The sequence below is a fragment of the Eleutherodactylus coqui genome, chromosome 6, assembly GCF_035609145.1.
Source record: "Eleutherodactylus coqui strain aEleCoq1 chromosome 6, aEleCoq1.hap1, whole genome shotgun sequence".
Lineage (NCBI taxonomy): Eukaryota > Metazoa > Chordata > Amphibia > Anura > Eleutherodactylidae > Eleutherodactylus > Eleutherodactylus coqui.
The window spans coordinates 238,686,177-238,698,979 of NC_089842.1; the positions used below are offsets into that span (position 1 = coordinate 238,686,177).

At 43.3% G+C, this 12,803-nt stretch overlaps 1 protein-coding gene across 1 annotated transcript in view; it reads left to right on the plus strand.

The window, feature by feature from the left end:
• Positions 1 to 11,165, plus strand: part of LOC136571913 (SLAM family member 5-like) — a 520,182-nt gene extending 509,017 nt beyond the window's left edge. The window contains exons 3-4 of the mRNA XM_066572531.1: positions 7,389 to 7,706; positions 10,846 to 11,165. Coding sequence (XP_066428628.1) covers positions 7,389 to 7,706; positions 10,846 to 11,165 — 638 coding nt within the window. The remainder of the gene's footprint in view (positions 1 to 7,388; positions 7,707 to 10,845) is intronic.
• The last annotated feature ends 1,638 nt before the right edge of the window (positions 11,166 to 12,803 follow it).

Sequence of the window (12,803 nt, forward strand, 5' to 3'; positions counted from 1 at the left end):
TGACAGGTGAGTCGCGGCGGGGAGCAGGGGAGAGCGGGCGGGAGAGAGGGAGAGAGAGATCCCCCCTCCGTTCCTCCCCACTCTCCCCCGCAGCTCCCCGCTCCGCACCGGCCCCCGAACCTTTATGGACGAGCGGGGAGATACTCGTCTAAGGCACATTACTCGGACGAGTAGTGCCTTAGCGAGTATACTCGCTCATCCCTAGTATCTCCATCTCAGTCTTTGGTACCGCCACGCCTGCTGTCTTGAGTCATATCTGATTCCAATCTTTCCTTTGCCCTCCATATGCAGTCTCTTGCTCGCTCAAAAACATCTCCGGAATCCACCCTTTTCTTATTGTGCTCTAAGGGTGACTACCCACTAGCGTTTTTTTTTTACTTCGAAATTCGCAGCGTTTTATTTTTTTGCAGGGGTTCATGGGACTTGTAATGTTAAAATTGCGATCGAGCAAAATCACGATTTACCGCAAAATCGCAATTTTGCGTGATCACAATTTTAGCTTTACAAGTCCCATAGCCCAAAGACCCCTGCAAAAAATTAAAAAAACGCTGCGAATTTCACAGTAAAAAACCCGCTAGTGGGTAGTCACCCTTAGAGCACAATAAGAAAAGGGTGGATTCCGGAGATGTTTTTGAGCGAGCAAGAGACTGCATATGGACGGCAAAGAAAAGATTGGAATCAGATAGGACTCAAGACAGCAGGCGTGGCGGTACCACAGACTGAGATGGAGATACTAGGGATGAGCGAGTATACTCGCTAAGGCACTACTCGTCCGAGTAATGTGCCTTAGACGAGTATCTCCCTGGCGATTTTTTTTTTTTTCCTACGATGCTAAATTGCGTTTTGCGTTTTTTCTGAAAAGCGATTAGCATAGAATGTGTTCTTGTCCATTTGGGTTTTTTTTTTTCGTTTCGTTGCAATTTTTCACATAAGAACTGTCAGTTGCATATGTCTCCTTATTTTTCTCTTAATGCACCCATGATTGTCAAGGGAAATTAACGAAAAAGACGCGAAAAACGCCGTGGAAAACGTGCGAAAAACGCTGCGTTTTTCACACACGAAAATCGGCAACGCCAGTGGGTAGGCGCCTTTAGATGGAATCATTATCGTTCAAATGAGCTAAGGAGAATAATAAGTGTTCGGTCTAAACGCAAGTCAACAACCGAATGCGAATGATTATCATTCACTGTTTGCAGTCATAAAAATCATGGTTGGCTCATTCACTTATGGTTCGGTTTAAACAGCGATCATTCAGTCGTTCTCATTCAGTTTTACAGCGAATGTGAAAGACTGAACGATGTTGAACAATTTCTCATTTGAACGAGCCAACAATGTATCTGCTTGTGTAAACAGGCTGCACGAGTGCGAATGAGCTAATGGTGATGCCACTCGCTTATTCAAATGATAATCAGCTCATCTGAAAGGACCCTCAGGGTTTCTTCATACTTGCGATCGCGATATCGCAGCGTTTTTTTTAACGCAAATGTCAATAGGACTTTTAAATGTTTAAACACATTGCACAAAAATTGCAAGTTTTTGTGCAATGCATTTTTAACATTAGAAAGTCCTATTAACATTTTTGTTAAAAAAAAATGCAGCGATATCGCGATCGCAAGTGTGAAGGCACCCTCAGAAAAGTCAAACGAGCGTTTTTTTTGCACGTATCTATTAGAACCATTGGTTTCCTATGCAGTGCTCACATGTCAATTTTTTACAATTTCAAAATCTTTGCACCTGCAAAAGATAGGACATGCGTGCATTGGCAAGGTCCGTGCTGCCCGTAAAGATTCCCCATGGGGAGTCCCCTCGTCACAGAACACTGCGGCACCCTAAGTCAGCTTGAAGTATGCTTCCACGTACAGAGTGGCCTCAATAGTGATAGTGTCCCCTATATTGGCTACAGTAGTAATAGTGACTCCCACAGTGTCCCCAGTATTAATAGTAATCCCCACAGTTGTCCCAGTAGTAATAGTGATTCCCACAGTGTCCCCAGTATTAATAGTAATCCCCACAGTTGTCCCAGTAGTAATAGTGATTCCCACAGTGTCCCCAGTATTAACCCCTTAATGACGCGGCCATTTTTCTTTTTCCATTTTCGTTTTTTCCTCCCCCCTTTAAAAAAATCGTAACTTCTTTATTTATCCATCGATGTCGCTGTATGAGGGCTTGTTTTTTGCGGGACGAGTTGTATTTTTCAATGGTGCTATTTAAAGTACCATATAATGTACTGAAAAACTTAAAAAAAATTCTAAGTGGAGTAAAATGAAAAAAAAAGACATTTCGCCATCTTTTAGTGCGTCTTGCTCCAGCGGCGCACAAACAGCAACAAAAATGACATAATAGCTTTATTCTATGGGTTGGTACGATTACTACGATACCAAACTTGTATAGTTTTTTTTTTTACTATACTCTTTTTTTTTTTTCAAAGACATTACATTTTTTTCAATTATTTTCTGCCTTCATTTTGTGTGCGCGATAACTTTTTTATTTTTCCGTCGACGTAGTTGTCCGAGGGCTCATTTTTTGCGGGATGACCTGTAGTTTCTGATAGTACCATTTTGGAATACATACGACTTTTTGATCGCTTTTTATTGCATTTTTTCTGGGAGACAGGGTAACTATAAAAGTGCATTTCTGGCGTTCTTTTTTTTTTTTTTTCGGACGACGTTCACCGTGTGGGAAAAATAATGCGCTACTTTGATAGTTCGGACTTTTACGGACGAGGCGATACCAAATACATATTTTTAATATATTATTTAGATTTTTTAATAATAGATATGGCAAAAGGGGGGTGATTTAAACTTTTACAACTTTTTTTTTTTTCAATTAAAAAAAACTTTATTGATTTTTTATTTACATTACTTTGAAGTCCCCCTGGGGGACTTTAAGATGCGATGCTTTGATCGCTCCTGCAGTATGACGTAATGCTATAGCATTACGTCTTACTGCTTTTTGACAGGCAGTCTATCAAGCCACCCTGTGTGGATGGCTTGATAGGCAGTCTGTTAAGGCAGCCCTGGGGCCTTTCATTAGGTCCCCGGCTGCCATGACACCTGCACGGCTCTCCCAATCTCACCGTGGGGGGGGCCGTGCGGGACCCCCGAACATCGGGGGATTTAAATGCCGCTGTCATAATTGACAGCGGCATTTAAATGGTTAATAGCCACGATCGGCCGCGCGGCCACTCGCGGCTATTGCCCGCGGGTGTCAACTGTTATAAACAGCTGACGCCCGCACTGTATGAAGAGAGGTTGCATCGCAACCTCTTTTCATACATACCTCGCTGCCACAGGACGTATCGGTACGTCCTTGGTCGTGAAGAGGTTAATAGTAATCCCCACAGTGGCCCCAGTAGTAATAGTGACCTCTATAATTACTCTAGTAGTAATAGTGATCCCCATAGTAGTCTCAGCAGTAATAGTGAGCCCTACAGTAACTCCAGTAGTAACAGTGACCTCAACAGTAGCTCCATTAGTAATAGTAACTCCCACAGTGGCCGCAGTAGTAATGCTATTAATACTGGGGCTAATATAGGGGACACTATTCTATTACTGTCCCCTATATTGGCCCAGTATTAACAGTGACCCCACAGTAGCCCCCTAAGACCGATACTTACCTCCTCCTCCTCATCTTCTCAGCGCTGTTGGGGGCAGAAGTGTGTGCACCTGAAGCAGTGCCTCCTCCCTTTTCCTTCCCTCCTGTGAAACCAAGGAGGAGAGGTCAGGGGAGGTGGATTCTGGATGCACACACTGCCATGATTACTAGCTGAGAAGCTGCAGCACTCTGGCTGGTAATCACTTTATTGGTGACCCTGGACAGACGTCCCAAAAGCGGGACAAATGGCTGTCCTGCTTGGGACCCGGAGGAAAGCAGGACACAGGGTCCCAAAGTGGGACTGTCCCACCTAAATCAGAGCATCTGGTCACCTTAAATATAGCAAAGCCACAACGCCCGGACGGGACACCTTACTGCATAAATGCAGTATGCAGAACTCAATGAAGATCGATATGTTGATCATTAGCAAAGGCACATAGCTTGTGGTAAAGGAGGAGAAGAAGAGAGCCTGGAACAGGCCAAAGAGAAAACCACCCATCAGACTTTTTGAAACTAACCAATATTGTGCTAGTGCCACATGGAAGCAATGATTGAAGTGTAAGCCGTGTACCAGGGTGGGCTCCCCAGGATACAGCGAAGTCACAGACAAGGAAAACGTCTCTGACACCAGTTCAGGTGCAAACCGAATTTTACTAAAGCCCTGTGGCCCACGTGACCACAAACAATGGGTAACCCAACAAAACTCACATACACTCAGCCAGATGGCTGAGGCCCTTGTGCTGTACAGCGCTGTACTCCCCAAAGGGTGCTACTATAATAGACTATGCTGTTACCTAATGGGCAGGCCTAAATAAACCTGGCCCTTGTTACCTATTAATACCGCTACTAAGGAACAAAGGAAAGGAAGAGTGATCTGAGTACCGGCGGTGCAGCACAACAGCTTACAGACTTACCCACACTGACTCTATCCCCCCGAACCTAATACAATATTGAACATTTATAAAGAACAGCGGCCGTATAGCCAGGTGAATGTTCTCTGGAAGCTTCTTACTGACGGCTGGATGTGGCCTGCCAGCCACTATGCCGATCCCGCTGAAGTGTGGCCTGACACGGTCCATAACCCTACCTAATCTAACTACAGGCCAAAACGCAGTCCCAAGTAACTTGGCGCCAAAATATGATGTCTTGCGTGCACGTAGACCGGTCTGCTGTATGATCAGCCAAAAAGTCTAGACGGATGAGGGCCTCCTCCAGAAAAGTGTGCGGTACCGCATAGAGTCGTTACTCATTTCCTCAGCGGCATCCAGTATTGTACACACAATAGCCAGTCTCACTCCGGTTGTTAAGCAACATCCCCGGCAGCAAGTCTTCACCCATCCAGCCGGCATCTGGTCAAAATCTGAATCCGCTGCAGCTCCGATCCCTTCAAGATACAACTTCCTTCCCTCTTCCGTAGCTCCACTCAGATGTCTCCCTCGACCAACTGTCACCTCACAGTGTACGCACACTTTTATTTTTTCTCCTCCCGTGCGCACGCTGTAACCAGGCAACGGGTGCTGCAATCACAGGCTACCATGGTCCTGTCACCTCCCAGCTTGACCAAAATCTTTTCTGTAGAACAGCGACCTCTTGTGGACAAATAATAAACACATAGTGGACTATATACAGTAACAAGAGCAATGTACACATATTGGAGGCTGTCTCACCCTCTCACAGCAGTACTGTGGAATTGCTGTGAAGAGCAGGTGCAGTATGGTTACACCTGTGCATCAATCCTCCGTCTTGTGTTTTGGATAATTTACGACATAGTGTCCAGTGGTTGCATCTCTTAGGCTCGTCATACTCTATAGATTGCTATTGGCCGACAGCTATTCCTTCAGACCCCCTCATACACATGCATGCTCGTCTCAGTCGAGTGCGCATGTGATTTTAATAGGTAAAGCAGAATAAACCTCTGGTGGCAGCCAATCTCCCAAAACAGCAAAGGATTAGGCATATTAAAACTTCAGCCGTAGAGGACGAATTTCTTTATTACTTCAGGTAATCTATACTTCTGTATTAAGAAGGTGCGGAGGAAAGTTTAGAAAACTTTGCTTCAATCTAGTCCGGAAAACAGGATGTGGGGTGGTCAGTAATGCAGAACTCAACTGAATCTCTCTTCAAAACAGGACCAGAGTAGTTTCTCTATTTGTCACTATATGGGGGATGTCAAAGGAGGCTTTGAGATTTCATTTTTACTAATATCTACAGCAGTGTGCAAAAGTGTTAGGCAGGTGTGGAAAAAATGCTATAAAGTAAGAATGCTTTCAAAAATAGAAATGATAATAGTTTATTTTTGTCAATTAACAAAATGCAAAAGAGAAATATAAATCACATCAATGTTTGGTGTGACCACCCTTTCAAAAGAACATCAATTCTTCTAGGTGTACTTGCACACAGTTTTTAATGAACTCGGTAGGGAGGTTGTTCCAAACATATTGGAGAACTAAGGACAAATGTGTGTTCGATTTACAGAGGAGTGCTCTCCACTGTGTCTACTGTCCTAAACATTGCTCATTTCTTTGTGCTTCTTCAAAAAAGCTTGAACAACGCATTTTGCAACCCCAGTCTGCTTTAAAATTTTTGCCTAGGAGAGATGTTGCTTATGCAGTATTAATATCTTGTGACTTGCTGCTGTGCTCAGTCTTACTATGGTGTAAGGCCTGTAATATGAAACTGTCTTCCACAACCTCACCTTCATAACAGTTTGGTTGCTCCTCATTCACAGCTGTTTCAGTTAATAAGACCTCATGTCCAGGGCTGGGTTGAATTCAGACTGCGAAATCTCACAGCAGAATCAGATCTGGTGCCCAGGCAATCGCCCCTAGAGACCCATACTCACTTATCCGGATCTGCCGCGAATGTCTTGGCCAGCGAGCCGGCACGCATTTGCAGGGCAGGGCATGACACGCCAGCACTGGGCTATGACGCAGATCCCCGTGATACTTTTGCAGCGCTTACAGGATGGACGGCTTCCATTGACTGCAATGGAAACCGTCCGTGTGATTTTCCGCACCAAATAGAAAATGCTGCGATTCTCCCCAGGAAGCAGAAAAATTGCAGTTGATTTCCACTCATGGACAGGGGAGAATCCTTTAACATAGCATGTCTATGTATAGACATTGCTGCAGAATTGGCGGTGGGCGTCTGGCCCGCGAATTCCGTGGCAAAAATTCGTCCGTATGCTGCGTATGAAAATCAGGATCGTTATCATCTTTTTGTAAAAATGTATCTAGAAGAATTGATGCTGTTTTCCAGGCCAAGTGTGGACGCACCAAATATTGATGGGATTTACATTTCTCTTTTTTTCACTCACTTTGCATTTTGTTAATTGACAAAAATAGACTTCTATTTCTGAAAGCATTCTTACTTTGCGGCATTTTCTCCACACATGCCTAAAACTTTTGCCCAGTACTCTACATTACTGTTTCTCAACTCCAGTCCTCAGGGACCTCCACCAGGTCATGTTTTCAGGATATCCTATAGTAAGAACACCTGTGGCAATGTCTGAGGCATTGATGATAATTACATCACCTGTGCAACACTGAGGGAATCCTGAAAACATGACCCATTGGGCGTCCCTAAAGACTGGAGTTGAGAAACACTGCTCTAGATCCTGTCCTATGACATTGGTGACCTCTCCTTTGTTTGACCCACAACTCCTCTACCAACCAGCTGATAGGTGTCATGCCACTTATCTGTAGTAATGCCCATGTGGCTGTATTTGGTACTGCATACGTCTTTTTTTGTCCTTCTTTGCATCAATGATAATTTTTGTATCTGGTTCCCTGTAGCCAATCAAGAGCCTGTGCCGGTGATCGGCCTGGTGAACCGCTCTGTAGAAATGTCTACTCGCCTACACCTCCCGCTTCCTGTAGAAGAAACTGTGTGGAAATTTACATCTGATAATACTGTATTTAAAGTGGCGGAAATCGGGAATACTTCCCTCCTGACTTACGGTGATAAGTTCAAGGATCGCATTAGAGGTTTCAATAATGGAACAACCATAATCATCAGAAATCTGAGCCTGAGGGATGCTGGGAAATACTGCGCCGAGATCACACTCACCAGCAAGGAGATACTCAGGTTTTCATTTAATCTCATTGTATATGGTAAGTCTATGTGCATCTGGTGGCAGCCATTGTACAACCTAAACCAGAAGCCTGTAACAGTTAGATATTACTATCTCATACATATTTATCAGTCTCATGAATACAAAGGGTTTTTGATGATCTGTACTCAGGAAGGGTCATCATCAATAGTTGACCGATGCAGGCCTGCTGCTCAGGATTTCATAGGGAGTGAAGCTGCCTCTGAGACTTCGTGCTCCGACCCTGATGATGATGTCCAGCCCCGTTGCACTGACATCAGGTTGGATACTCAGCTGGTTGCTGGGGATCCTGAGCAGTGGATCCCCAGTGATCAACTATTAATTAGCTCTCCTCAGGAAAATTTGCCAGGAAAGCCCCTTTAATCAGCCTCATATGAATATTAAACTTAATCCCATGATTATTAGCTGGCATTCAAAGAGTACTGTAGGTTCAAAAAAATGAAAAATTATACAATCGTCTAATCTACTATGGGAGAGTTAGCTCAGATAGAGTGTGGGGTTGCAGGGTGAGTGACAGTCAGAGACCACAAAAGCAGGTAAAGTCCATATAGGTTTGGCCTGTGTTTATTAGAAAGCACAAAATACAGCCTTAACTTCAGGCATAAACAAAAATCCTGCTTATTCAGCACTTACTATACAGAGGTCTTCCCTGTCTATACATACGGCTTGCTGCAGCCGCATGAAAAACCACACAGTTCAGTTTCTTCCCTGGGTCAGGGATAGAGCATGAGCATGAGCATGAGACCAGCAGCTGCCAGCATCTAGCTGCACCCGGCCTCCTACCAGTCTGCATAGCTGCAGACATTATGGTCTGGGTTAACTACCCAACCTCTACACCTGGAGAGCTTGCCTCCCCCTAATTAGACCTGGAGTGGAAGGGGTGGAATGGACAGCCCCACTACCAAGCCTGCCATCCATTCCAAAAAAAAAACAGGCCCAACACATTTTAGAAAAAGCATCTCCAGCAACTATATGCTGGAGATCACATCACCTCACAGTTTTTTTCCCCGTGTTCCACGCACTGAGACATGGACCCCCTTCGTTCTTAACGGACATAATACCTGAACCCAGGTGGAATATAGCGACCGTCCAGAGTTAACCCCTTCAGTGTCTCACACTACTTACTGCATCAGCTCCCCATGATTTTCAAGATCTCTTCATGTTGTGGGTAAAGTTCTTCCTGGGCATGTGTTGGACACAGAAGCACATTGGCTTATCAAAGTGCAACTATCACAGCTCTGTCTTGTACCACTTGACCACCTGTGTGTCCATCACATGACCAGGTCAGATAGCAATCTTTTAACTCCTTCCTGCTGCAGCTCTTTTTATTTGATATTTTTATTTTTGCTCACTTTAAAAAAACAAATTAATTAATTTTCCTGTAACATAGCTACATCGTCTGAGCCCAGTTGTGCAAGTTCTGTCTTAGGCCCAGTGTTCGACATTTTTTGAAAATGATCAAGGTAAGGGAATCGAGGGGTAACTGATGAAATTTGCTGACAACACAGAGCTAGGAGGAATAGCCAATACCAGAAATCAGAGATAGGATATTAATAAATCAATAGAAGCTTGAACAGTGGGCAATGACTAACAACATAGTCCTACATCTGGGCAAGAAAAATGAAAAACAGCACATACAGAATGGCAAGAATTGGGCTAAGCAGCAGCAGATGTGAAAAAGACTTGTGTATAGTAGGTTACAGACTGAACATGAGTCAACAGTGTGATACAAACACAATTATGAGATGTATTAAGAGAAACATGGAATCTAGATCACATTAAATAATTATCCCCCTCTACTCTTCCTTGGTCAGACCTCATCTGAATTTATGTCCAGTTCTGGGCACCCCATTTTAAAAAATACATTTGACAAGCTGGAGGAAATTCAGAGAAGAGCTACAAGAATGGTTAAATGATCTGGGAAAGTTTAGCTGGCAAAAAAAGAAGGCTGATGGGAGACTTAATAGCTGTCTACAAATATCTGAAGGGCTGTCACAGTCCACAGAGATCAGCACTATTCTCATTTGCATAAGGAGAGAGTAGAGGCAATGGGATGAAACTGAAAGGGAGGAGACACAGATTAGATATTAGGAAAAAACTTTCTGACAGTTAGCGTGATCAATGATTGGAACAGGTTGCCACGGGAGGTTGCGGGTTCTCCTTTAATGGAAGTCTTCAAACAGAGGCTGGATAGACATCTATTTGGGATGATTTAGTGAATATTGCATTGAGCAGCTGGTTGGACCAAATGACCCTGGAGGTCCCTTCCAACTCTACGAATCAATGTCAGACCGTTTCACAAGATTTGTAACAATGACTGGGAATATGAACTAAATCCAGAGTTTTCTCCAAAAGAAAACTATAACCATGTACAGGCACCCTGTTTTGTGGTGATTGCCCCTCAGCGTGAAGTGAGATTCTGGTTTGTCACATGAGAGGCCTATAACGTAGATTGGGAAGGGTATCTTTTTCCATGTAGGGAGAGCAGTTAGGAAGAATATTGTTTCTCCTGCAATACCAACCTGGGCCACTGCACTGTGGTCAGCATGATGTGCTTCCTGTGCTTTCCATAGTAACAGTAAAAAGTACCACTTGCAGATCTGTCCTGTCCAAGAATTACAAGGTAAGCAATTTATTTAAATGGGTGCCATGTAGTACTACATTTCCCGCCACTGCAGAGAAAGTATACGACTGTGACTTTCCATAGCAATCAAAGCCAATCAACAGATAGTCAGGGCAGATTCAATTTAACGAGTTGTTATGATTGAATAATCATTGGATTGCAACATTTTCATATCTTTGAAGTAACTAAAGGCTACTCATTTAGTTTTTGGAACTGTGTTGAAATGGAAATACCCTTACAGTTTATGCAAATTACTATTGTAATATTTTTATCACTAGATAAGGCATTGGAATATTGAACTAAATGTACTTGGGAGTGCTTGGTGCTCTTTGCATCTTCTTCCTAACAGCGCACCATGTGGTCAGGCATGGTACTGTAGGTGAAGCATCTTTATGGTTTTATTGTGTCAAATTCATTTTAGTTTTAATCTTCCAATTATTTTATGTAAAGGGACAGAAAAGTAACAGAGTTTATGGTCCTGCCTCAATTTTAATCTACCAAGGCATTTTTATTTCAGAGCCCGTTCCCTCTCCGGCTATACGCAGTGAATGGAAGGGAAGCACTGCAAAGCTATGTAATGTTACTCTCCATTGTTCTGTCCCATCACACACATCAGATGTCTCCTATACTTGGAAATACAGACAGCAGGACTCTGAGTACCAGCTATATAATACTGGAAGCATCATCCAGATATCACTACCTCCGGACCACCAGGACATGGAATTCCTGTGTATAGTCCAGAACCCGGCTGACCAGAAGAACATCTCTGTCCACATTGAACAATCCTGCATGGAAACAAATAATGCAGGTGCTAGTATGACACAAAAAAAGAAGTAACATAAGTTGTGTATCCATATACATATGTAAAACATACCTGTCTGCATGTATGCATACACAGCCTCAATGACTCTATCTGTTTCATATTCTGTCCATGGTATAGGTGTGGTTGTGCATTTCAGCTACATTTAAGTGAACATTGATGAGTTGCAATACCAGATGCAGCTATTGGATAGGAGGGGGCGCTGTTTATGAGTGAAGAAAGAAGAGCTTTTTCTCTAATCTCTTTTAGGGCTCATTAACATCAGCGTTAAGGGATCGTATTTCCCTGTTCTCTTCGGGGGAGCAGGAAGACGGCATTCTATGTCTCATCTATCTTATGGCAGAACCAAACGGCACCTAATGGCCCCAATAGCTATAATGGGATCCATTCAATTTCCATCCAGTATTTTGCAAGAATTTATAGGATGAAATATGCTGCTTGCTGCTTCAACTCGGAGTCCCATTCAACTGCGTAGATTGAAAAATTAATAAGTGATGGCTGTTGAAAAGTGGAGATGAAAATCCTCCAAAAATTGTTTTGTCCTTAGGGCCAAAATAGGCCGCGTCACTAAAGGGTTAAGGATTGTAAAGTATAAATCTGTGTAATACATTGGTCATTCTAACTCTACCATTCTATGTCTCATTTACATCTAGGATGCCACATGTATGTGAGGTCCGGCCTGACAGCAGCTTACCTGTTCCTATCCGTGTTCTCCATATGTCTGTCCCACTGCTATTAATGCTACACAGGTGACACATTATATGACTACTGGACATTATCAGGATGACGGTGAGAACGATGATCCAAAGAGCGTCAGCAAGAGAATCCTTGTGTTAGGAACCTTCACAGAAGAGCCATTACTAGTCACAGCTGTATGGACATTGGTGGTCCTGGAGACCCTTGCTTCCAGAGATTGCAACCCCCATCCTACACTTGGTTTAATTTTTTTTGTACCTCAAGTCATAAGGAAAAAACGATATCTTATATACAATATATAAAGTTGTTTAATGATGATGGGAGGCACAAAAAAATTTCCACTTGGAGTGCCATCTAACCTAAGGCCAGTACTGATAGTAATGGGCCCTTTGTGATCACCTGTGATAACCACTCTTCTTGTAATTGAGTCTGGGAAGTAGTTAACATACAGCAGCCATTTTTAATTTCTATAACAATAGAAATGTGTTACAGGGTCACCAAAATCCATCAGATCTGCTTTATCTTCCCCTCCCCCCTCCCTATGACTCCTTCTAAACTAATATGTCAGAGAGACATGCTGCAAGGGTTTTCATAATCTTAGCATGGAGATCACACAACTGAAAGAAGCAGTGCAAAAGCAAAAAACATAAAAAGGGAGCTTGCCTCTAGGGTCGTCGAATGACTTAACTGCTAACAACAACAACAATAGAAAATTGATGGCAGGTCATCAATAGCTTTCATCCCTCTGAGGTTGGTAAAATGAGTACACAGCTTGCTGGGGGGTAAAAAGATGACTGGGGAAGGCAATGGCAAACCACCCCGGAAAAACAGTCTGCCTAGAAAATGTCACGATGTGACGTCACCTGAGGAGTCAGTCATGACTTGGTGCCTGCACCAGGGGACTTTAACTTACCACCAATAGCTGATCAAAAGGGGTCACGGAGCAGGAAAAAGATAGC